Source organism: Pelodiscus sinensis, chromosome 12 (assembly GCF_049634645.1).
Source record: "Pelodiscus sinensis isolate JC-2024 chromosome 12, ASM4963464v1, whole genome shotgun sequence".
Lineage (NCBI taxonomy): Eukaryota > Metazoa > Chordata > Testudines > Trionychidae > Pelodiscus > Pelodiscus sinensis.
In genome coordinates, this window is record NC_134722.1 from 22,954,936 (window position 1) to 22,982,658 (window position 27,723).

A 27,723-nucleotide genomic window follows, 5' to 3' on the forward strand; every position below is an offset into this window, starting at 1 on the left:
CAGGCATTAATCTGATGCTGTAAGTCAGTAATATTTGATGCAGAATAATGGGGGAACTGTGGTCCATACAATGCACTTCGTACAAAAGTGCCTGTTGCTTGCTTTCATTTAATGGAATAAAGATTGCTTTCAAACCCAATGAATATAGAATACACATGCAACATGACACATCTGCATGATCACATTTGTGGGAAGAGAGGAAGCAAGGCCCCAGAATATTTACAGATTTGTTTACGTCCAGATATCGTAGGCAGCTCTACCACTTCGAGCATGTCAGCTTTGTGATCTATAATGTTTAAGAGCCACTCTGTGACTTTGTTCTAGCACTCAATATTTTCCTTCCATTCCCTCCTCTCATTGTCTCTCCACTTCTTCCTTTTCAGCAACAGCCTGCAGCATAATCTCACGCATCAAGTCATCTTTACTTTTCCAAGGATGTTTCCTATCCTTGAGCTGTTCAGCCAGCAATAACAATGAAGCTGGGATTCCAAGGTTAAATCTGTGAAGCCAAAATGTAACATTTTAAGAGGGACTACTGTTAACACTAGACAGAGCACTCTGACACAGCCCAGTTTAAATACAAGCACTGTTCACATACCTATCACTGACTGGTTCTACCAGGGTCAGCAAACAAGAACCCCAAAATGGTAATTAACCACTGGAGCAGGGAAATTTATTGTTGCAGTGACTTACTGAGGGCTGGGCATGTGTGTTTTGGGGAGAGCCAACATTTCAGTGGGGCTGTAATTGATAACGTCCACACATTTTCTACAGGCTGTGTTCATCATGGAAGATATTTTGCTACTGAGGGTTACAAATGTCTTTTATGAGACTACAGCTTCCATCCTGGTCCTTAACTGCTTGCCTTTGTGTAGCTACGGTCCCCCTGTTTACAGCACTGTAGTGTGAAAATGTTACCATTAACTTGACCATGAACACAGCAGATCTGCAAGACACTTTCAATGAGATACGAGAGGTCCATTACAATGTTCCGCATCTGAGAAGCCCTGTGTTAGTACTATCACCACACAATTATGATTTCTGCAAGCCTCCCGCACTTCCAGAAATCAAAGCCACTTACCAGATGCATCCTCTGCTGTTTGTGCTTCCCCAACTACCGACTGCTGAGACTGGCTAACCTCTTCCGGGGTAGAAAATACCTTCTGACTGATGATGCAGGTCCAGCACCCCGATGTGACTCCAAATAGGGGATCACCTGGTGCATGGAGGAGGCCTGGAAAGATGTGCCGAGAGCACTCCACATGTGTGCCGAGAGCACTCCACATGTCAACGAGCAAATGGGAAGAGGACTTTCAAAATTCCAAAGGAGTGGGAAGGGTAATAATTGGTCTGATAATTGGTCACTTGAGGGCAGGGCAATGGAGTTCAACGTGATGACCAAAAAACAGTAACTGGCATTGTGGGACAGCTACTGGAGGATAGTCACAGTAATGCAGTACACTACAATGTTCACACTGACACCCTCACATTGTAGTCACCATGTAGCAAGCTCTACGCCTCTCATTGACATGGTTTACCTAGAGAGAAGCAACTGTGCAGTTAGAATACACTAACTGCCTTGTCACTGTGGAAACCTCGGGAGTTACAGTGTTATGAACTGATTTACTGTGCTGTTACTTGCCAGTATAGAAAAGGGCCTTTGTTAATAGTGTCCTCCCTCAATTCTCAGCCAGTGTCTTTGGAGGACATTGAAAAACAAGAACTATGGGCAGTTTGTGGTATCCTCATTCAGTATAACACCACTTAGAAAAAATGGTTATTTATCATTCATAACGGTTGTTCTTTGCGATGTATTGCTCATGTCCATTTGATGTAGATGTGCATGCGCTGCATGCATGCATCATCAAATTTTTCCCTTAGCAGTACCTGTCGGGCCAGCAGGGGAGCCCCCTGGAGCAGCACCACTACATCAGCTAATATATGCCCGTGTTGGCCCTCCACCTCGTTGGTTCCTTCTAAGGGTACATCTAGACTACATGCCTGTCGCCAGAGGCATGTAGTGTAGACTACCCAGCATAGGAAAATGCCTCCTGGGATGAGGCATACCTGGGAGGTCGACAAATGCCTTTGATGTCGACCGCGGAACATCCAGACCACCGCGCTGAGCCGTCAAACAGCTGATCGGCTCAGCATGGCAGCCATGTAAATTTAAATGAAGCGGCGATTATTTAAATCACCGCTTCATTTTCCTAAGCCAGGTAGTCTAATCTACATGCCTCTGTCGCCAGAGGCACGTAGTCTAGACGTATCCTCAGTGGACTACTCCGAAGAAGGGAAGCTGGATGGGATTTGGAATTAACATGAACAACACATCTCCAAGATCAACAATTACAAATGTTAAGTAACCTTTTTTTCTTCTTTGATCGTTCATATGTCCATTCCATGTAGGTGACTCCAAAGCAGAAACCACAGGAGGCGGGGTCGGAGGTCTAACCTTCTACTGAACGGAGCACAGTCCTACTAAGGGCTGTATTCTCCCTAGAGCAGTGGGCCAGAACATAGTGTCTGGTAGAGGTATGGATTGAAGACAACGGGGCAACCCTACAGATGTCCAAAATAGGGACCTGAGCCACAAACGCCATAGAGAAGGCCTGCGACCTCGTGGAGTGGGCTGTGAAAGGAGGGGCTAGAACTCCAGCCACACCATAACACTCCTTAATGCAGGAGATTATCCATGAAGAAATCCTCTGAGTGGAGACCGGCTGGCCCTTGAGACTCTCCGCGATTGCCACATACAACTATGGGGACTTAGGAATGGCTTTTTCCTGTCTAAATTACTCTAGGAAGATGTCTACACTTATGAGAAGATCAACGCTCTGGAGGTAGATCTTAGCATTCAATTTAGCTGGTCTAGTAGAAACCCCTAAATAGAACACTGAGGACTGCACCAGCATCCGTTACCCCTCCTCCTGCAAGGAGAAAGGGAAGCTGAGAGGAGCCTATGCTCCCATAGGCCTCCTGCTATATGGCTGCCACCACAGCTCGGCTTAAGGTAAGCCAATTCCAACTACACATTTTGCATAGTTGCGTATCCTAAGCCAAACTGTTTAGTCTAGTACAGACCAGGCCAAGGTGACTAGAAAAGGAGTAAATATCCTCTCAGGATGATGGAAAAGAGGAGTAGCTTACAAGTTGGATCAGTGGCTTACAAACTGGAGTACTACTCCCCCAAATTTGTTCTCTGATCTAGTAGCTAAGTCCAGTGCACAGTGCCTGAAAAACACGAGTGTTTACTCCAGATACCTTACAGACACATTTCATAAGCTGGCCAATAGGATGTTGCCTGGTGTCTAGTGGCTGTTAGGAGAGGTGAACCAGCCAGCAGATAGAGACAAACAGACAAAGTTGGAGGCGTGGGAAGGGGCAGTTCTGAAATTTTTACTTATTTAGGGGCAGGAGGGTTGCAGAAAGCAGGCCTGTGTGGTGCTAGTACTGACACAACGCTAGTCAGATGCGAAACAGGGTGTTGATGGACTCTTTCACGTCACAATAATAAGCCTCACATATCCCATTGAAAGAGTCATGCACATAGTTAAGCAGACTGTAAAAAGCTTCAAAAGGATCTCACAAAACCAGGTAACTAGGGAACAAAATGGCAAATAAAATTTAATATTAATAAATACAAAGTAACACATATTGGCAAACATAATTCAAACAATGTATAAAATGATGGGGACTACATTTGCTGTTATTACTCAAGAAACAGTGATATTGGGTCACTGTGGCTATTTCTCTGAAAACATCCATGCAGAGGCAGCCAAAAAAGAAAAAAGTGTTAGAAATAATTGAGAAAATGACAGAGAATAAGACAGAAAATATCTTATTGCTTCTAAATCTATGGTACACCCACATGGCACTGAATACTGCGTGCAGATAGTCACCTCATCTCAAAAAAGTTATCTTGGCATTGGTAAAACTTCAGAAAAGGGCCAACAAAAATTATTAGTGGTATAAAACGACTGCCGTATGAGGAGAGATTAAGAAGACTGGGCCTGTTCAGCTTGGAAAAAGAGACAACTAAGAGGGGGAAATTGATGGAGATCTATAAAATCTCGATGGGTGTGGAGAAAGTAAATAGCAAACGTATTTACTCCTTCACATAAGAATTAGGGTCACCAAATGAAATTAGTAAGCAACAGATTTAAAAAACAAAAGGAAGTACTTCTTCACACAATGCACAGTCAACCTTGTGGAACTCCTTTGCCAGAGGATGTTGTGAAGGCCAAGACTATAATAGGGTTAAAAAAAAAAAGATAAAGGCATGGAGGATAGGTCCACCAATGGCTATTAATCAGGACAGGCAGGGTTGATGTTCCTCGCCTCTGTTTGTGGGAATGAGTGAGAAAGAATGATTCATTTGATGATTACCTGTTCTGTTCATTCCCTCTGGGGCATTTGGCAGCTGTTAAAAGACAGTATACTGGGCTAGATAGACCTTTGTTCTAACCTAGTATGGCCGTTCTTATGATCTTATTTGGTCCCAACAATGTAATATCAAAGAACATTCAGCCTTTTTTCCTCCTTGTATAAAAAGTGGTTTGGAGACAAACACAGCTAAATTAATTCAATGGTTTAAGTTGAACTCAGAAGCCATTTTGAGAGTAAGTTTTGCATAAGGTCTCAGTACTACTTCATCCTTATGGAATGTGGTATATGGGGCCTAAGGCATGAGTTCCTGACATTTATTCTTCTGGCCACAATAACATCTTCCCCAAAGACCACTTTGAGAATAAGATGGTGGATCAAGCAGTTTATTAAACTTTCAAATGACTATGATGAAGTTTCAAGCAGGAGTACTGTCAAGGCTATTTCCCATTCTGACACTTACCCACAAGTCCACAAAAGATTTTAAAATACTCTGCCATTAAAGGCTTCTGTTTAACACTGCCCAAAGTCACAGATTCACTGACCTTGGATGGTACACTGCCACCAACGAAATGCAAAAAGTCCTTTGAGAACCCAAGATGATGCAATTGGGAATTTCTTACTGTGGGGTATCGTTAACCTCTTTTATCCTCCATATGGAGAGAATTTGGGGGAAAAAAAACCTAATTGTATCTGGCTAAACATTCCCTCACTGTTCTACTCATTTATCTGTTGTTCCAAGGATTAGACCTTCCCTAGACATGGATGTTCCCATCGTTCCTTTTAAAGTGCAGGTATGCACCAACAATTTGCATGTGGCACACAACGTCAATATTGGGGCACAAGACAAAACTCACTCGTGGATGGAAAATGTTAGAGGGAACACTGGATGTTGCTGGATTTTCCATGCCTTGCCTCTTGGCTTAATTCATGTCTGTCTAGTTCTCCGCTGGTGTCTCAGACTGCAGCAGGAAGGCCCTGCTTCCAATTCAAAAACCCGCACACTGTTTTCATTGGCTCTCCTGGCTTCCTGCCAACACTTCCTGCTTCTCTAGCATTCCTGGAGACTCTCTCTGTGGATTTAGCCTTTAGAGGCAATTTAGTTAACTGAATTAGGGATGTAAAATTTAGATTAACTGGCTAATTGAACAGTCAATGCAATTTGCATCAACTATTCAATTAGTTGATAAGGGCGCTTCCACCTTTGAAGTATAGCAACAGCCCCAGGCAAAAGCACTGCGTGGAGAACAGCCTGTAGGGGACCCAAGCATTTGCCAGTTGACCCCGTGCTCCCTGCAGTATTTCAAAGCAGCAACGCCACACGGAGCCCAGGCTCTGGCCCTGGGCTACACACGGCCCTGCCACTTTGAAGCACCCCCTCTTCACCCACCCCCTAGTGCCTCTTTCTGATAGAGGCAGCAAGGGGGTGTGGAAACAACTAGTCCACTAGTGCGTCAATTATCCAATACGCATTTGCTTACTGGATGGTCAACTAGTCGTTCACATCTAAACTGAATGGTTGGGATGTCCAGAAAAGGGTAACCCATCCCATTCAACACAAGTAGGTGCTCTGACTGGTGGGTAAGTGTGCAATATGCCCTTGAAAAACTTGGATACTGCCACACTGGAGAATATCAAGAGTGATTATACCAATATTGCTGCCAGACGGACCCTGATTAAGCTAATAGAAAATACAGACTGTTTTAACTACAGACCCCAGTTGAGCAGCATTGGTATTGGTACCTTCACTGGCTCTAGCCATTTTGGGAACTTCATTTCAAGAATCTTTTCCATTTGGAGGAGTTAGTCTTCTTTGGATTAAGAATTCTAAATTGTGGTTAATTTACTAGTCGAGTAGACGATGGAATTTTCATCGACTACTTGACTAGTCAACAGGCACTTCCACATTCCTCCTTTGAAATGTACAAGAGCCCCGACTGACCTGGTAATAGGATTTATCTGTAGAAGCTTCAAATGACACTTGGCAAGCATAGTCATTTATATACACACTAACATATGGACTAATAAATACAAGGCAATTCAGTTTCATCTCTGCTGGTTCTGTTCAGCAGTAACTTAAGTGAAAGAAATGTGTCCTCTGAAAAACCCTCACTTTCACATAATATAAACTTCTTGGTGCCAATGTTATCTTCTATGATAGGATGAATGAGACAGAAGGCCCAGATAAGCAGGTAACAAGCAGTTGAGGACTACATGCCTCTGCTCAGTCACGCATTTAGATATTAACATAGATGATCCTCCTTTCTTATATGTGCAACAACCGCAGAAAGGCTTTTCCCAACTCTTGGAACCCTGGAGAGTCCGAAAGGCAGTTAACTTAGTGGTCTGAAACCATTACTAACCTGTTCTATAGCTATTGGTTAAGATGATGTTGCATATGTTTGCTCTACTGAAGAGTGTGTAGGCATCTACAAGACCTGAACCAAAGTTTCTGCAGCATTACTCATGAGAGGTGCAAAGTCTTTTGGACTCTCCTATGGTTATGTAAGATACACACAGCAAAACAGGACTCTGCTGCAGATGGAATGGAGCATGGGTCATAGAAATCAGAACATGCATGCACAACAGCCTCTCAAAGAGTAATAGTTAAAACAAAGGTAAGTAAGCATTTTTTCTTGAGGGGCTCCACACACGTATTCCACGAAGGTGGCTCACAAACAGTACCACTAGGAGTGTGTATCAGTCTATTTAAATAGTCTCTGTAGCACTGCCTTTCCAGAATTTGTGAACTTGAAACAACTGGATGGAGGAAATCAATCTTCCCTGATTGGGACAGTAAATAACTGAAATCACTTCTACGTGAACTCCCAGAGAACTTAGAGAAAGGCCTTAGATAAAATATATATCAGCCAAATGAATGACAGAAAATGGATAACTTGATGATTACCTATTCTGTTAATTTCCTCTGAGACCCCAGCATAGGTCACAGTCAGAAGAAAGGATAAACTTAAAAACAACTAATAGTCTAGCAGCACCATAAAGATTAACAAAACATGTACATTGGGCTAGATCAGTGTTTCTCAAAGTGGTCCGCAAAACTACATTGAGAAAGCTTCTAACTGGCCGCAGCAGTGTGTTTATTTACTAGTGCCATAGCTATGGGGCCTTGCAGCACCCATTGGTTTCCGTTTGACATAGGGAGGAAATGGTTGAGAATTGGAAAGTGGAGGGCAGCTTGGGTGAAAATAATCATGAAATGATGAGCTCATATTCTAAGGACTGGTGGGAGGGAGAACAGCAAAATAAAGCCTGGATTTCAAGAAGATAGACTTGAGAAAACTCAGGGAGGTGGTAGGGTAAGGTCCGATGGGAAGTAAGACTAAGAGGAACAACAACTGAAGACAGATAGCAGTTTTTCAAAGAAAAGTTCAGAGCGCAAGAGCAAACTATTCCTCTGCATAGTAAAGTATGGAAAGAGACACCCTGGCTTAACCAGGAAATCTTGAATGGTCTAACAATTAAAGAGGCAGCCTACAAAAAGTGTAAACTAGGTAAAGCTACAAAGGGCAAACATATACAAATGCACACACGTATGTAGAGGCAAAATTAGAAAGATGAAGGCACAAAATGAGCTGGCAGGCGAGGAGCGGCGACCAACGGCATGGCGTGGAGCGGCGACCAGCAGCGTGGCGTGGAGCGGCGACCAGCGACGGCAGCAGATGAGGAGCAGCGGCAGGCACCCAGCAGAGCATCCAGTGGCGTGGGGCAAGACAGCTGGTGGAGCATGGCGAAGTTTCATATAAGGTGCCCCCTATCTATCCCCCCCCCCCCATTTCTACCCAGGTTGGGAGGTGAAACCCTGCGGGTGAACTTTGGGACTCAAGATGGCACGGACTAGGGACAGAGACTTTTGGGGTGTTAGACTCTTTGGACTTCGGGCAATTCTTGGCTGGGGGGGGGGGAGGGGGCTTGGTTCATGTTCGGGTTATGAACTCTGTTTGTGGTGTTTTCCCCAAGTTAATGCCGTATGACTTCTCTCTCTGTTTCATTAAATGTTTCTTTCCTACACTCAAGACTCAGTGCTTGCGTGTGTGGAAACATTGCCTTCTCAGAGGCGTCCAGGGGTGCGTGAATTTCCCAGATTACTGGATGGGGGCTCGAGCCGGTTCTATGTGAGATGGACCCCAAGATATTGAACCCTGCCCTGGTTACTGCCAGGCCTACCTGGCAGAAGGGTTACACAAGGAAGAAGGAGACAAATTATTCTCCTTAATCTCTGAAGATAGGAGAAGACGCAACGGACTTAAATTGTAGCATGAGAGGTTTAGGTTGGACATTAAGAAAAACTTCCTATCAGTGTGGTTAAGCACTGGAATAAATTACCAAGGTAGGTTGTGGAATCTCCATCATTGGAGATTTTTAAGAGTAGGTTAGATAAACATGTGTCAGGGATGATCTAGATCTACGGCATCCAACCGTTTCTGAAGTGAATTAGCCACACTCAACAGGCCGAACAGCCAAATGTGGCTAGCGTGTTACACAGCACAGATGTAGATGGTGCTTGGTACTGCCATGAGTGTAGGGGACTGGACTTGATGACCTTTCAAGGTCCCTTCCAGTTCTAGTATTCTATGATTCTATGACAACGGCAATAAAGAATCAACTCTTTATTCAGAATAATGATGATGTGTAAAGAGGGGGAGGCACCAGGAGGGCGAAGGACTAAGGGAGAAGTGGGGAGAGGTTGGATTTTTCACATGCCCAAGCAATGCAGCTAGGTCAACTTAACTTTTGGGAATACACCTGGCTGAAGACTGCCACTGCTTACCTCTACTACAAATCCTTCAGGTGAGCAGGTCACCTCAAGCCACAAACAGATGAGGGTTATTATGGCAGACCTGAGCAGTCCCTTGAAATGAGTGCATTTTTGCCCTTTTCTTCTGTGGCTATTGCCATAAATACCATAAACAGCATAAAGTGCCTGTTCACTTCCTTAAGCTAAAGAAATTGGGGCAGAAAGGAGAGCTATGGGGGAACAGAACACACAAGGGACTAAGTACATGTTATTGTTGGTACTGTTAATCATGTTACTTAAGAGAGTTACAACTAGTCATCAAATCCAAGCACTGGCAGAGTTAAACAATTATAAATAACTTACTGTGACATGTCCAGTCTTTGGTAAAGCGCTAACTGAAATCTTTTGGAGTAAGTCTATTTGTAAGTGAACTCGATGACGATTTGGACATATTCTCATATCCCTGTATAATAACAAAAGAAAATCAGTATAAGAACAAGATAAAGAACTCAATTTAAGGTATTGAGACAAACTATTTTAAGGATCATTTACAAAAATCAGTAATATTGATCATTATTACAAGAAAAATATCAAAGAGAACTGTAATGAAAAAATCCATCAGTTCTTTGGTCTTCAATCAACTAACCAAGAAAACTGTAAGTTATTTTCCAGAAGGAAAGTAGCTTTACCACACAGCCCCTTCACTATCAGAAGAAAAACAGCTGACAGCTAGGGAAGTTATGTTTTAACTGCCATAGGTATGCACTGTGTCATGGAGATATATGGACACTTTTGTTGTTAAATATTATAGTACACTTATCACTACACAGAAGCCAAAGAACCATGACTGAAAATTTGACCTCATTACAATTATCAAAAGGGAATTCTTATTGAATAAATCATTCAAAACAGAAGTTTGTTAGCTAAACCTGGTATTATTCTTACTTGCAAACACCAGATCTTTTAAGACATTGACAAAGAGGCTCTTCAAGTTTCATATCTTCTTTTGCATCAAGTATCCCTGCTGTGAAGTTACGCAGTTCTGATGGAATTTCAGCTTCCGTGTGTTCCAAATAACGCAGTACACCTACTGCATGGCATCCATTTCTTTCTGTCACCAATAAGATTGATTTTGCCTTTATATATATTTGATCTACAGAGGAACCCTTTAGCAAAAGGGAGAGAATTTTATTTTTAGGCTTTAGAAGTTATTCAAATAGTTATGTGGCAAAATGTTACTGTTGTTAAATGAATGCTAGCCAGCAAAGTAAAATGCCTTAAAAGCTACTCAAACCTTTTCTAATACATTCTGGAAGTTATCAAACATGCTGTGTAAGCGCACACCAAAAACTCTTCGAGATGCAGGAAAACTAAAATGAACCACGCAAGTTGCATCAGTAATTCCCAAGGATGGCATGCAGTCATCAGTTAAAACTAGAAAAGGAAAAATAAAAAAAGAAATTTACACATCATGTAAGAGTACTACAAGATATTACAGAAAGACACATTACTTAATGATAATTGCCTGTCATAGCTGTTCTCTCTTCCTCATCACCTCCTATGTTATGATTAATTTCCAATAATGTCAAGGTAAAACATCTTCCTGTCTTCCACAAATACGCTTACAAAAGGCAAAAATTGCTCTTAGTTAAGAAACTTTACACAACAAAAAATGAGAAGAACACAGGAGAAAAGAAGAGGTGATATATTATCATCATAGTATGTCAAGATGTGTCTTTTTCTATTCAACAGAACAATTCCTTATCCTGAACTGATTTTAAAAAATATTAATGAGCAGAAGAAGTCACTATATTGACCTCACTGCCACTCTTTACAACAAATTATCTGAAACAGAAATCATATAAAGTAAAATAGATGACAGAGATCTTCATGAAGACCCACACACAACAGCTTTGATAAAACAGATACCAGAAGTGCAGAACACCACCCAAGGTTTAATCTTTTCCTCTGCCTTCCAGAAAAAGTATCTCAAGGTGAATCAACAAGATGGGTAAGATAATATCTTTCATTGGACTGACATTTTACCTCACCAATATCCTGGGACAAGCATGGCTGAAACAGCACTGACAACAGCTAATGTGAAGCAGCACTTTTCAAGCTTGATGTTGACAAACTTCAACATATTACTCCAGATTACAGCACAATAATTACAAATACAGTTTAGTTCAAAATAAACCACAGATCCACCGGTTCCATCATAGCAGGGAAAATTACAAATAAGACTTTAAAAGTGAAACTATCCTCAGGAAATACACATACAATGTAATACAAACTATACTTGACTCCTTGAAGTGAAAACTGAATGTGGAAGAGACTTGCATTGAGGCCTTTCAAATGCTCACGGAGAATTCATAGATTGGAAGTACAGAAGCCTACAGGCAATTGCAAATTCAGTTACCCTTCTCTCAGTCATGAAAGCATGATCACAAGTAACTTGGAAAACAGATGCTAGGACCAAAAGAAAGCCCAAGGTTAACATTTGTTACTTATCAGAAAATGAAGAAATACAAGGATGCTCAGAGAGATTAAAATGAAGGTAACAACTTCACCCCTATGGAGAGAGGGTAATGTTCTGGGTCACTTACATATGTACTAATTTACTAGTGACTGGATGAAAGTCTCTGGTCATCTTTGCTTTCGCCAATAATCCAGAGTAAATAGAAAAAAAATTCATATGATGGCACATGAGATAATAGTCAAAGATTTCTCTACAATGGATGACAGAGACAATGAGTTAATAAAAAAGTGGATGGTTCTCTTGCATCTCCATTAGATATTCCCTGGAAATTATTTTCTGTGCCATCTGTTTTGAGTTTTGGGGACCAGAATATCAAGAAATGTGTCAGACATCTCCTAATGAGGAAAGGCTAGAGGGCTAACATTTCATTTTCATTTCTGGGCACTGAATTCTGGTTCTCCAGTCAGGGAGATAGGATTGCAGAAGCATAGTAGTCTTCAATCCAGAGATCTGAAGAAGTAAAAATCTGATAATCATGAACCTAATATCTGAATTTGAATTGATGATTTCTGATATAGTAGCTCTTCAAAACTACAAGTGTCTTTACTAGAGACCCCTCAACTCTGTCCCATTAAAAGCACTTGAGGAAATGTCTATTTACATGCAAGTTGATTGCAATTCAGCTGGCCAGTGCATAGTTGACAAACGTTTAAAGGGGAGAGGGAAAGGGCAGAGTAGACAACAGAAGAGGGGGAAGCAAGTCACACTGCAGCAAGTGTCAGACAACAATTTGAGAATACTTTTGATACTTAGATTTTAGTCACAACAGCGTCACCTTGAAAGAGACAACAATGTTCTTGGAAGTCAGCAAATGCCAAATAAAAATTTCTTTTAAGAATATTTTCTGTCTTTCAAGACTCTAGAAATATTAAGCAGAAAAATAATGCTTTTAGAAACTATTCACTGAGATTAAAATGGAAGTCACTATTTTCTGTGTAGATGCAGAGTAGAAGCAAAAATATCCATCCCATTTTAGTGGTACAGTTAAGACACTTTACCACTTAACATTTCTTAATGAAGCCATACAGTTTGTATTCCTTTATTTTCAAAGGTGTGCTTTTGAGAATGAATAGGATTCTAATTGTCAAATTGCTTGATTTTCAAATAATTCATGTTTTTCCTGTAAAAACAAAGTGCAAAGACCACACTACTACAAGTAACTGCAAGTGAGGAGATCAAAATATAAGCCTTTGTACAAGCACTGGCAATCAGGTTCAGCATAGACCATTATGAGAATTTTGTAATACACAAATGACTAAGACAACTGCTCTAAAAATCAGGGGAAAAGAATTCAACTTTAAGAATAAAAGTAAGTATATTATAAAAAGTTCCTCTGGACCCAAACTGACTCTACTAAATAGCTTCCCTATCTTGAGTCAGTTTAACTGAAATTGAGGTTGCTTTTATCTGAGTTCCTAATCCACACCTAATCCACACCAGAATGCCAAACTCATAACCAACTGCCTCCTATAGAAACATTGGCGTAACCTAGCAATGAGTATATTTAGACCGGTGCATGGTTAGGGATGTTAAATTTAGATTAAACAGCTAATCGAATAGTCAGTGCAATTTGCATCAACTATTTCATTAGTCAACAAGGGTGCATCTGCCTTTGAAGTGCAGCAACAGCCCTAGAACTGTTACTACACTTCAAATGCGAAAACGCTACTTGAGTCCCCCACTGGCCATGTGCTACCGATGGCATTTCAAAGCGGCAGCATCACATGGAGCCTGGGGCCAGCAGGGGAGTCCCTCCTCAGGCTCCATGCAGACTGGAAAAGTCAAACCCCAGGCTCCATGCAGCACTGCTGCTTTGAAGCACCCTCTCATATTCTTCCACTCCCTCCTGCCTCTTTCTGAAAGAGGCAGCAGGAGGAGAAGCAACTAGTTGAATGGCAAATGCTTATCAGATAGTTGACTAGTCGTTCACATCACTATGCATGAGCCACACGTAAAGTGACATATAGCTAAGAACTGGCAAGCTAAATTTTAGTGGCATTTTTAAGTTGCTTTTTCATTTTAGTAATATAACTAAATTAAGCATGAATGCATAAGACCTTATATAGATTCCACAATTATGAAATACCGCTGTCTGCAGACACTCTTTAAAACCAGTGTTACAGCAAAGACAATTTTTTTAAATGACCGACTCAAAAAGGAATGTACTTACCTAATACAACATGGGTGCCAGAACTAATTTTTCTGTTCCACTGCTCAATGGCATGTTTGAAATTAAATTCAATTTCTTTGTGTACTTTCAAGCAGAATATAGAACTGCTCTCTACTGCCTAATGATGAAATATAAGACATAAGAATTTTTCCAGAAGTATATTACAGAAAAGATATCTGATTACCATTATTCCAGCTGAAATAGTTATCTTGTTCTACTCATATGTTACACACCTCTTGGACTTATATGCAGAAGGAGTACCCATGAGATTCAATTAGAAATAATTATGTTTGATAACTTCTTTAGTTTAACCTTTTTAAATAAACAGGCTTTTTGTAAAATAAATTTGTTGTTTTTCTTATTTAAAGTCAGTCCTCTGATTGAAGAACAGAATTCTACTGAAATGTTTTTATGAAGAAATGGGTTGTCTTTCACCAACTAAAATGTCTGATTTTTTTGAATGCATGGGTAACTCAAAAATAGCTTCTTCAAAAATTTCAACTTTCTATGGACTTAGCCCTCCATTCTGATTAGAATTAGAAAAAAAAATCTCTCGCAAATAAATTATCAAAAGTATTCAAAGTTGTAACACGTACAGGATTTTTGTTACTAATACTTTAACAATTTCCCATCTGTTAAATACTCATGATATGTTTCACATATTGAAGTAAATGCTGCTTTTATCTGTCATTTTTATTGCACATTCAGATTTTTTTTCCTTTCAAACTCTATTGTGTCAAAAGGAGCACACTGCTATCTTTTGATACCTCAAGGTAACATGTCAAATAATTTTCTAAGTAAGAGTATACACTAATGAGGACTGTCAGTGCCCTCAATATAAGAATTGGGGGTTACCAAATGATATTAATAGGCAGCAGGTTTAAAACATACAAAAGGAAGAGTCTCTCTCCCCCCCCCCAGCCAACCTGTGGAACTCCTTGCCAGAGGATGTGGTGAAGACCAGGACTTTAACAGGGTTCAAAAAAGAGCTAACCAGATTCATGGAGATTAGGTCCATGAATGGCTATTACTCAGGATGGGTAACAATTGTGTCCCTAGCTTCGGTTTTTCTTGAAACAGATGACAGGAGAGGAATCACATGATGATTACCTGTTGTGTTCCCTCTGGGGCATCTGGTATTGGCCACTGTCAGACAGGGCTAGATGGTCTTTTGGTCTCACCCAGTATGGCCATCTTTACGGCAAAGTTAAAATGACCATCAGGAAAATGGATTTATTGAAATAGCAGGTTTTTAATGACTAAAATAATATTTCAAAAGGTATCCTCTTGAACTAGCATTCCACTTCAACCTGTACTACAAAACTATTTACATTTTTGTTAACAATATTCCATTTAAAATATTTTTCAACTGACTTGACACACATGGCTCACAAAACTTACTAGCAGCCAAACATTAAAATCAGGTGGCAAAAATAGGAGAACGATTAACAGAAATGTCACCTATTTGAAATGTTCTCTCTCAACTACAAAAACAGTTAAAACTACATTTAATCTCCCAATATCACAAAGACAGAGTTTATGAATCAGTGGTTAAAGTTCTTGAGTGGAATACTGTTGCCATGCTACCTTTTTTTACTGAAATATAGAAGTTTTTTTCAAATGTAACACTTGTGAAACCAAGCAATATCAGGTGGATTGCACTAGCTTAGGGCATATGTTTTTTGACAGAGACTGAATCAGGAGTTTTAATCTTCTTGGAGAATGAGACAAACCAATGCTACCTGGCTACAAATACAAAGCTAAAATTGTTTTGCTGGAGATCAGACAGGAATGCTTTATTCTGGATATTCTTGTGCTTTTGCTATTTTTAGTCATTATTTAAAACAAACTATGTGCATATTGTAAATGAAATTACATACAAAACGCACTTGGGAAAGGAACATTCAAAACTAAAGATGTGCCCAAATTAAGGCTGCCTCTGTCAAGGCTACATAGGGGGTATCCAGATTACTTTTGACTTTTCCAGTCTGATTTTGTGAAGCACGCATACTGGGAGAGGAGTGGGAAGAAAGGCATGTAAGAGGGAACTATCCCATTTGATAAGCAAGGCATTGCCTAAGTAGTGAAGATCCAGGCCTGCTCTGTAACAAATCTCAGGACATTTGGAATTTTGCAGTTACAAAAAGATCTACTGTTGAGAACCCCCAATGCTTGAATACATACATTCATGATCCTGGGAAAAAAAATCCTGTGTTGGCATTCAGGTAGTTATGATGCTATGATATGCATACTGTGCGTGTGATGCACCTGTGCCAGAGTTGCATGGCTTCTATGTACAGGTAGTGTGAAAGTGTTATCCCCTACATTTATGTAAAACATGCATGCCAAGTTGGCAATGGATAAGAAGTGGGAACAGACATTGGAAATTGCTCATAGCTCTAAAATATTTATGTACAGAAGAGATTTTGCAGGGAACCAACAGCCCTGGATAGAATGTGAGTTCAGATGCATTACTCAACCTAGAAGTAATGTGTCTGCTCTGATGTTATTGTTGGCAGATTCTGTACAAAAGGCACACCCACACAGACATTGTCCAGCAGCATCCACCACAGTAGAGAATATTTTATCTTCTTTGGCACTGAGTGTTTTTTTTAATATTCTGCCTGGGGAGAATGTAGACTGTTTGAAACCATGATTGTAAATATAATGTGTAGTCACGCATGCTTTGATGACAAAAGTTGTGATAGCCAAGTGGTCCAACAGTTGCAGATAAGTTCTGGTAGTTACCAACAGTGTTTAGCATTGTGGAGATCAGATCGGTTAAAATTAAGCACTGCAGTGGTAGTAGAGAAGATGTTGCCTCAGAATTGAGGTAGACTCACTGTAGTTCTTGCACTGACAATTGCATTCTTATGAACCGTCAAATTGAGTAAAAAGGAGTTAATCTCTGAATGGTTGGGAGATGATTAGTGATTCTAACACGGAAAGCAGTTGGGATCTTGGACCAAAGTCTCAAATTTGTTCTCTAGATGTCAGTTGTTGAAACGCAGTAGACGGTGGTGGGGGTTCTCCCCTCCCTCACAGGTGTGTGTTTTCTGCCCTGTTGTTCAAATTATCTCTGCACAATTTATACAGGTATGATTTTCTAGTAGCCAGCCTGTGACTATTCAAAAGAATTTCTTGTACGGGTCCAGAACAGACCACTTCTATTGAGGAGAGCCAACCAGATACCATGCTTGCAGATGGACAGTCTGGACACAGGAATGCTGTACATGACTGTAGTTCTGAGTCAGAAGATGTGGAAGCATTGGGAAACACCACAGAGTTTTTGAGGACATGTGCATCAGGTAATATCATCACACTTGTCTGGCCCAGTAAAGTGTGATTAGTATTGCTGTGGCCCTGTCTTATCTTGCTGATTACTCAATGGAGGAGGGAATTGGTGGGAAAGTGTATGAAAGTGGGGTGTTCCATGTTACTGTGAATGCATCCTCCAGGAAGTATGTTCCAATGCCCATACAAGTACAGCACTATGGACACTTTGTGTTGGCACTGGTTGCAAATGAGTCCACCACCGGGCATCCCCAATTATTGAATACTTCTGAGAGGAGACTGGTATCGATCTCCCATTCATGATTCGAAGTAAAATGTCTGCTGAGGTGATCTGCTCTGATATTGTCCTTGCCTGACAAATAGGTGGCACAGAGGTGTATACTGTATGGGATACACCATTTCAATAACTGAACAGCCTCCATGCAGAGGCAATAAGATCTAACACTGCCCTGGTGATGTATGTACTACACTGCTGTAAGACTGTCTATGAAAATCTCTACTGTCCTGTTGGAAATTAGATGTAAGAAATGATGCTAGGAATTGATTAGTGCTCTGAGGTCCAACATGTTTAAATGCAACTTAGACTCCTCTGGAGACCATCGACCTTGTACTACCTGATAGCCAGTATGGGCACCCCATCCTATAATTGATACATCCATCATAAGGGTTATAAGATGGTGGTTCTGGTAGAAAGGAACCCCTTTGCGCACACACTGAATGGATTTGTCGATCATGCCAAAGACTGCTTCATTCTGAAAAGGATTAAGATGCTTTTGTTGATGCCAAGGAAATACAGCTTGTAAATTGTCCTTAGCCACAACTATAGTGGTCTTATGTATGATCTGGTGTGTTTCACCATGAAAATGGCTGCTGCCATGTGGCCCAACAGTTGCAGGTATAGCTTTGCAGTGATCTGCGGACTGTTTTGTGCTGTTTCCACTAGTTCCATGGTTGCCTGGAACCTCTGTTGTGGGAGTGAGGCTATAGCCACTGTGTAGTCCAGGTAAGCTCAGATGAATGTGTTCCATAGAATCAGGAGTGGCCCTAGACGAGCTGCCAGCAACTGGTGCCCTAGGTGAAACGCGTGATCGGAGTGCAATCAGCGCCCCTGCCTCCAAAGCCCTCAACGGCTGTTTATCTTGGCACCCTAGGCGACCATCTAGTTCGCCTGTATTGACGGGCCACCACTGCATAGAATCTCTATGAATAATAATTCCATGCTCTAATAACAATATAACAGAAAGGATCTATTATTGACCACCTGACCAGGACAGTAATAATGATTATAAAATGCCAAGGGAGATTAGAGAGGTTATCAAAATAAAAACTCAATAATAGTGGGAGATTTCAATTATCCCTATATTGACTGGGTACATGTCACTTCAGGATGAAATACAGACACAAAATTTCTTGATACCTTAAATCAGGGGTTCCCAAACTTTTTGCCACAGGGACCAGTAAATCCATTCACGAACTTTTGAAGGACCAGTAATGTTCATTTGCATATTCCTTAATCAAATTATGAATACTCAAATAAGTTGTTTCTGGTCCTCCCAAATCTCCCAGTGCCAGCTTTAGCAAAGCTTTTGATATGGTCACCCACAATATTCTTGCCAGCAAGTTAAGGAATATGGATTGGATAAATGGGCTGTAAGAGACAGAAAGCTGGTTAGACCAGGGTTTCCCCATACTTTTTACTTTAATTGGAACCCTTTTCTTTCAGTTCTGATTTTTGCAGCCCAAAAATATAAACACATGAAAAACAAACTGAGAAAATACCAGACATATACATGTCTGGTATTTTCTCAGGAGGTAAGTTGTATTATTACTAGATGTATCAGTTTGTAGTTTCGAACTGCCTGGCTGGTAAATGTGCTCAGGCTGCATGAGTGTGTCTACCAGCCAGATAGTTTGCAACTACTCGAGGGGTGTGTGTGTGTGTGGGGGGGGGGGGGGGGGGGGGGAGGGACGACACGACAGTAGAATCTCTGTGCCAGACTAACTCGTGCTTTGTGGGTGGGGGGGGAGAGAGGAATGGGGTCGGGTCAGTTCGACTCTCTGCAGGCCGATTCATTCCTCCCCCCTGCTCCCCTTGCTGCGCCTCTGGCCAGCCCCACTTCCCCCAACCCCCTCCCTGGCAGCCAGTTCTCCCCCGCTTCTCTTCCCAGCCCCGCTGCCTGCGTCCAGCCCTCCTTCCAGTGACCACTTCTCCCACCCCGCCCACATCTTCCCCGGCCAGCTCCCTGCCCGCAACCTCGCACCCCCCGGCAGCCCTGCATCCACCAGCCCCCCAATGTCCCCAGCCTGCCCTGATTCCCCTGTCCAGTTCTGCTTCTGGTGGCCAGCTCTCCCCTCCTCCTCACCCCAGAATCCCCTGGCACCTGGCACCTTTCCTTAGCCCTGCACCCTCCTGGTGCCTCTTTTTCCCTAAAACCCACCCCCTCACCAGTCTCTGCCCCATTCCCCTCCTGCCCCCGTGCCCTCACACACAATTTGTTCCATCCTGACTTTCCTCATGCCCACCCCTTCTTTCAAGCCTTCTCCCAGCACCTCCCCCTCCAGCCCTCAGTGCCCTTCCCTTCGCCTCTCTTCTCCCAGCATCACCCTGTTCCCCCTCCCCCTAACACCTCCCCTCCTGCCCTTTCCCTCATGGTCTGCACTTGGCCCCCTGGCATTTGTCTCTCTCTCCCACACCCCTGTGCCTTGGTGCCTTCCCCCTCTCCTTTCCTCGCCGCCGCCGCTGCCGCACGAGCCGGTTCCCACCTTCTCTTTCCACACTGCGGGGCCGGGGTCCGCGCTCAGGCCCCGGAGGCCGAACCCGGAGCCAGCCAGGCCCCGCCACGTGCCTCCCGCGGGTTTCAAAACCCCGGGCCGTTACGTCACGTCACGCCCGGGCGTCCTCCGCACACACGTGCAACGCCGCCGGCAGGTGGCCGGCGGCGAGGAGGAGCTGCGCGCAGCAGAGACGTCCGGGGCCGAGGAGGCGGAGCGGGAGGACACGCGGGGGCGGGGCCCGCTGCAGGCAGAGCTGGGGAGAGACCCAGCTCCACATAGCGCTGGAGCAGGGCCCGGCTCATCACTCGCCGGCACTTCCGGGTGCAGGGGCGCGGTGACTGATTAGACCGAATGGGTTGAATCGGCCTAAGGGCCGGCAGCCACCAGGCACACTGAGGCCCGGCATTTTTTTCCCGCGGCCCGATACCAGGCCGCGGACCATACTTTAGAAAACACTGCCTTAAATGACTGCTTCTTAGAGCAGCTGGTACAGGAATCAGCAAGGAGAGAGGCAATTCTCGATTTAGTCCTGAGTGGAGTGCAGGTTCTAGTCTAAGAGACAGTTCTAACAGGACAGCTGTGAAATAGCGACCATAATATAACAAACATTTACAATTCCTGTGGTGGGAACACCATCTCAGCAGCCCAACACTGTGGCATTTAATTTCAGAAAGGGGAACTATGCAAAAATGAGGAGGTTAGTTAAACAGAAATTAAAAGGTACAGTGCCTAAAATAAAATCCCTGCAAGCTCCATGGACACTTTCCAAAGGCACCAGAATAGAGGCGCAACTTAAATGTAAATTAAAAAAAATAAATAAAAAAACAGTAAAAGAACTAAAAAAGAGCCACTGTGGCTTGGCTTAAACATGTAAAAGAAGCAGCAAGAGAAAAAAGCATCTTTTAAAAAGTGGAAGTCAAATCCTAGTGAGGAAAATAGAAAGCAGTATAAACACTGCCAAATTAAATGTAAAAATCTAATAAGAAAAGACAAAAAGGAGTTTGAAGAACAGCTAGCCAAAAACTCAAAAGGTAACAACAACATTTTTTTTTAAGTACATCAATCAGGAAGCCTGCTAAACAGCCAGTGGGGCCCCTGGATGATCGAGATACAAAAGGAGCACTTAAAGACGATCAAGTAATTGCAGAGAAACTAAATGAATTCTTTGCTTCAGTCTTCACGGCTCAGGATGATAGGGAGATTCCCAAACCTGACCTGTCCTTTGTAGGTGACAAATCTGAGGAATTGTCACAGATTGAAGTGTCATTAGAGGTGGTTTTGGAATTAACTGATATAACAGTAAACAAGTCACCACAACCAGATGGCATTCACCCAAGAGTTCTGAAAGAACTCAAATGTGAAATTGTGGAATTGTTAATTATGGTTTGTAACCTATCCTTTAAATCAGTTTATGTACCCAATACTGGAAGATAGCTAATGTAACCCCAATATTTTAAAAGGGCTCTAGAGGCAATCCTGGCAATTACAGACTAATGTCAGTACCGGGCAAATCAGTTGAAACATTAGTAAAGAATAAAATTGTCAGACACATAGAAGAACACAATTTCTTCGGCAAAAGTCAACATGGTTTCTGTAAAGGGAAATCATGTCTTACTAATCTATTAGAGTTCTTTGACGGGGTCAACAAACGTGGACAAGGGGGATCCAGTAGACATAGTGTACTTAGATTTTCAGAAAGCCTTTGACAAGGTCCCTCACCAAAGGCTCTTACATAAATTAAATAGTCATGGGATAAGAGGGAAGATCCTTTCATGGATTGAGAACTGGTTAAAAGACAGGAAACAAAGGTTAGGAATAAATGGTAAATTTTCAGAATGGAGAGGTGTAACTATTGGTGTTCCCTAAGGGTCAGTCCTAGGACCAATCTTAGTCAACTTATTCATAAATGATCTGAAGAAAGGGGTAAATAGTGAGGTGACAAAGTTTGCAGACAATACTAAACTGCTCAAGGTTGTTAAGACCAAAGAAGACTGTAAAGAACTTCAAAAGCATCTCACAAAACTGGGGGACTGGGCAACAAAATGGCAAATGAAATTTAATGTGGATCAATGTAAAGTCATGCACATTGGAAAAAATAACCCCAACATACCATATGATGGGGACTAATTTAGCTACAACTAATCAGGAAAGAGATCTTGGAGTCATTGTGGATAGTTCTCTGAAGACATCCACACAGCATGCAGAAGCAGTCAAAAAAGCAAACAGGATGTTAGGAATCATTTAAAAAGGGATAGACAATAAGACGGAGAATATCTTACTGCCCTTATATAAATCCATGGTATGCCCACATCTTGAATACTGTATACAGATGTTGTCTCATCTCAAAAAAGATACACTGGCATTAGAAAAGGTTCAGAGAAGGATAACTAATATGATTAGGTGTTTAGAAGGGGTCCCATAAGAGGAGAGGTTAAAGAGACTAGAACTTTTCAGCTTGGAAAGGAGACGACGAGGGGGGATATGACAGAGGTCTATAAAATCATGACTGGTGTGGAGAGAGTGAATAAGGAAAAGTTATTTACTTGTTCCCATAATATAAGAACTAGGGGCCATCATATGAAATTAATGGGCAGCAGGTTTAAAACAAATAAAAGGAAGTTCTTCTTCACACAGCGCACAGTCAACCTATGGAACTCCTTGATTGAGGAGGTTGTGAAAGCTAGGACTATAACAGGGTTTAAAAGAAAACTAGATACATTCATGGAGGTTAAGTCCATTAATGGCTATTACCCAGGATGAGTAAGGAATGGTGTTCCTAGCCTCTGTACGTCAGAGGGTGGAGATGGATGGCAGGAGACAAATTGCTTGATCATTACCTGTTCTGTTGACTCCCTCTGGAGCACATGGCATTGGCCACTGTCGGCAGACAGGATGCTGGGCTGAATGGACATTTGGTCTGACCCAGTATGGCCATTCTTATGTTCTTATGTAACCGTCTACACAGCTCCTTTTTGCACAAAAGTTTCTTGCGCAAAAGTGCCCCCTAATAAATTATGCAAATGAAATGCAGCAATATGTTAATTTGTGCTTCATTTGCTAAAGCTTTTGCACAAGAGAGGTGCAGTATAGACGTAACCCCAGTGAAACAGCTGTAAGAAATGAACACTGGCAACACAGAACCAAATACTTTCTTGTAACACATTCTTAGAAAATACTTTTGCTAAAGCTTTCCACCATAAAAAAACCCCACACACTTCAACTAGATATGGCTTTAAAAAGGTCTTTTTAAAGTTTGAACAGAAGCAATTGAGAAGCGAGTATTATTTCTCTCCCAAAGTGAGGAATCCATTCTAGAAGCCCAAACTCTTTCTTTCTGCTCAGGAGCGGAGACAATATTACTATAGCATACTGAACTTTGCTACTTAACACACATTCCATATCAATACAAAAACTATAGATTAATATTTGTAACATTTACCCTATAGACAATTTCTGTTTCATCCACCGAATCTGTGAAAATCAGGGTCTTTTGAGCTATACTGGGAGCAAAATCCAATATCTGGAGTAATACAGAGGTTCTCTCGCAGTTCAAGCAAAGTTGTACCACCTAGTAAAAGTGATAAAGTTGATTAGAAAAAGTCCCACAACATACAACTATTTTGCTATATATCTGTTCTTATTCACAGTATTTTGCGTATTTATATGCTGCACAAATACTACCTGAAGCAAAAAGCATAAGCCAATAATACTAGCTACAAAGCTGCACCTATTTAAACCTAAATATTGTACTATAGAATTGTTGTAAACGAGCTTTAGCAAATAGCAATATTACCATAATATGTAGTACCTATCCACTCACATATATGTAGTCTATATCCACCATGTGATAAATCAATTTATCATGCAACTTTGATTGCCATAACTGCCCTTATTCACCTCCCAAATAAATTAATTCACCGCCAATAAAACCTGTAACTTTAGTTGCTCAATATCTCAGCCCATTCTGATTGCAGCAACAGTGCACAGGCTGTATAAACCACTTCTATTCACATACTGAAGGTGCACATAGAATTCATTATGGTTTGGAAAGCATTACTGATTCAAGTGATATTCCCTATATTTAAACTAAATGGAATCAGTAATAACTGTAAACCCAGTACACACTTTAAGTATGCCCACTCCTTTCCTGGAAATGGAAACAACTCTGGGACAGAAGAGCACCTTGCACACCACCACATAATATACAGTGGCAGTCAGCAGAGGCTCTGGTCCGGCACCACATAATATACAGTGGCAGTCAGCAAGGAGCCCTCAAGTTTGAAATTCACATTCTCCATGATCCAAAAAAGACCAAGTTTGCTAACCTTCAGGGAACTGTGCAATGCCCATTTTTTCACCCAAGTGTCTGAGGAATAGGGTACAATAACCGCTGGTATTTGTAAATATCTTAAGATGCTGTTTGACTAAATTTTAGATATTAGTTACTGTTAGATATTTGTTTTAAGGGAAGCACATTATGATACTGTATTTTTAAAATTATATTAAGGGAGTCTAGAACTCCCCCATGAATGATATCTAAATAAAACAGAACCCTGAACAAAAGTTAGAAAATAAGAAGTGAACTGGAAGTGCAGAGGGAGTTTAGAGTAGAAGAATAAAGTTACCCAAACCAAAACTTATAAGTTATAAATAATGAAAGACTTTATCTGTAGCATATAACCCCCTCAAAGCACAAATATATACATTTTAAGCAATCAATTTATGGACTTTTTACTATTAAAATCTCAGACATAACACTGAAAGTACACTTTTTTGCATATAATCTGGGTTTACTGTTATTTCTAAAATAAACTTTCCTTATTATCTTTCCTGCATCCTATTATGGTAAATCTAAAGAAAGTTTTCCTAATTTTGATCAAACAAAACCAGATTAATACATGTGCACATAACCAACCAATGTAATGCAAACTGCCACTGAATATAAAATAAAGAATCTTAATATACAATGCCAGCTTGAAAGAACAGCATAATCTCTTTTACCTGTTGCACATTTCCATATATGGAAGCTTCTTCCATAGCTGTTATCACAATGTAAGGATCATTCATGAACTCATTTGTTAAATGTTCTATATGTTTATTCCAATGACATCCAACAGCAACAATCTGATGTGGTGCCAATTCCCGATCTTCAACAGTAATTGTTTTCTTGTAAGACTCTAATATAGTACACATCTATAAAACAAAAGTATAAATTTCTTTTGCAAATTTTATTTTGTTCCATTTGAAAAAAATCAGTGGAGAGAGCACTGATCAAGCAACAAAGCAAAAGAATTGCAATTCATAACTAAGTATTAGCCCATCCTCCAAGTTCCATTAGATACTATCACTTAGATATTTCCAAGGCAAGAAGAGAAGTTTTTTTTACAGTTCAAGGAGAAAAGAGGATACAAAGACAAAATATTGCAAGTCAATAATTCTTCCTGGTAATAAGAGACAGTTACTCACCCTGTGCAGTAATGATGGTTCCTCAAGACGTATGTCCCTGTGGGTGCTCCACGTCAGGTGCTGGTGCACCCTCACGCCAGTGATCAGAGAGTTTTCCTAACAGTGTCTTGCTGTGCCACGCATGTGCAGAAGGGGCCTGTCGCATTGTTGGTGTCTATTTCCTCCCAACTGCAATGGAAATGAAAAGTCTCGGGGACTTCCAAAGTTTTGTCCTGTTAAGGTAAAAGGTGATGGCTCATCATATGTCGAGAGCATGCAAGGATGCCTGAAGTGCATTCTCATGCGGCATAGGAAAGAAGGCAGGTAGAGTGCATCAGTTGATTGATATGAAAGGGAGTGGCGACCTTGGGAAGAAATTTGGGGTGAGGTCTTAATGTCACATTGTCCTTGCTGAAGGTTGTACAGGTAGGGTCTGCTATCAGAGATGCTATTTCTCCAACATGTCTAGCGTGATTGCCACAAGGAATGCTACCTTCATAGACATGTGTAGGGGGAACATTGGCCAGTGGCTCAAAGGGAGGTCTTGTGAAGCTTTTGAGAATGTGGTTAAGGTCCCACAAGGGAGTAGGAGGTCTTACTGCAATAAAGGTATTCTGAAGACAAGTTAGCAACTGTTTGGTTATTGGGTGTGAGAAAATAGAGACCCCCATCAAGAGGTTCATGATGCTGTAATTGCAGCTATGTGGGCTTTTAAAAAGCTAAGTGACAGCCCTGATTCCTTCAGTTCAAGAAGGTAGTCCAGTATGATAAATGCTAATGACAGGGTGAGGTATTGTGCCTCTGTTGCATCCATGTAGAGAATCTCTTCCACTTATAGGTGTATGTCCACCTGGTGGAAGGTCGTGCACTATTTATTGTTATCTGTTTCACTTTAACTGAATAGGAGGTTTCAGCATCATGGAGCCATGAAGGAACCAAGCCTTGAGGTGGAAAGTTGTTGGATCTGGATGGAGTATGCAGCCGTGATTTTGAGGAAGGAGATTGTATCACCACAGGGACATGTGAGAGTTGCAATTAGCTAGTCAGTCAAGATACAGAAAACAAGTCTGTCTGGAACGCACGGGCACTATCAATATGACTCGTGCTTAAGTCTTGATGGATTTTCTGGATCACCCATGGAATGAGTAATGGTGGGAACACAAAGCAGTGGTGCTCACGAGGAAGGCATCGCCTAAAGATCACAAGGCCTGCCCTCATGCAAAACAGGTGACATTCGCGATTGTGCCATATTGTGAAAAGGTCGATGTTGGGATCACCCCACTAGTGGAACACCTCATGGAGGGCTGCTGCGTCTAATTCCCATTCATGCTGGTCTGAGAACACATAACTGAGGTTGTGCACAGTGACACGGAGGGCCCCAGGGAGATAGGTTAGCTGTAGGGGTGACGCGGTGTTGTATGCACCAATTCCACAATTTGATTGCTTTGACGCTTAGGAAATTGGCAGCAGGGGGCGGGGGGGCACATTCCAACAACTGATACAGTGCATACTCATTGTACTGTCCATGAACATAAGGGAAGTCTTGGATATGGGCTAGAAAGTGCCAGAATGTGTATCATACCACTTAGTTCTGAAAGGTTGATATGTAGTTTGGTCTCTTGGTAGGGCCATTTACCTTGTACAGTATGGGTGTCTAGGAGTGCTCCCCAACCCACAAGGGAGGCATCTGTAATTATAGCGACTGTTGGAGTAGGTTGCTTGAAGTGAATTCCCTGCAGCATACTGTGTGGTTGTGTTCACCACTGGAGAGATAAGAGGACGTGATGAGGGATGGAAATTCTTGTTGCAAGTGTCCCTTGAAGGGACACAGACAGTGGCCAACCATATTTGGGCGCATCTCATGAGAAGTCTGGTGAGTTTCACTATGTACATGGTAGCTGCCATATGATGCAGTATTTGGAGGCAACTGCATACTATTGTGTGCAAAGGCCTGTACCATGTTAATGAAAGCAGTGATTGCATTGCGCCTGTGTCTAGTTGAGCTCCTATGAACTCAAGGGTCTATGTGGGCTCCAACACAGATTTATGATAGTTAATGTGAAAGCCAAGGCAGAGTAGTAGGGTAAGAGTGGCGTGGAACATACGCGGTGCATCGTGATAAGATGTACCTTTGATAAGACAGTTTAGATAAGAAAATATTATCACCCTGAGAAATGAAGATATGCTGCTATGATTGCTAGTATTTTGGAGAAAACCCTCGGTGCTGCAGACAGGCCAAGTGGGAGGACTCGGTATTGATAGTGGCTGGTACCCACTGTGAAACAAAGTGTTGCATAAAAAAGCCTCCGCATGAGCCCAGTAGATTTATATACATGGATTTTCTAAAGCTACACCAAA

At 41.7% G+C, this 27,723-nt stretch overlaps 1 protein-coding gene across 7 annotated transcripts in view; it reads right to left on the reverse strand.

Moving 5' to 3' along the window:
• Window positions 1–27,723, reverse strand: part of TDRD12 (tudor domain containing 12) — a 234,520-nt gene that overhangs the window by 96,558 nt on the left and 110,239 nt on the right. For all 7 annotated transcript variants that reach the window (XM_075940127.1, XM_075940126.1, XM_075940125.1 and 4 more), the window contains 6 exons: window positions 24,922–25,113; window positions 23,360–23,488; window positions 13,852–13,969; window positions 10,437–10,576; window positions 10,088–10,308; window positions 9,506–9,605 (listed from right to left, as the gene is read on the reverse strand). In XM_075940127.1, coding sequence (XP_075796242.1) covers window positions 9,506–9,605; window positions 10,088–10,308; window positions 10,437–10,576; window positions 13,852–13,969; window positions 23,360–23,488; window positions 24,922–25,113 — 900 coding nt within the window. The remainder of the gene's footprint in view (window positions 1–9,505; window positions 9,606–10,087; window positions 10,309–10,436; window positions 10,577–13,851; window positions 13,970–23,359; window positions 23,489–24,921; window positions 25,114–27,723) is intronic.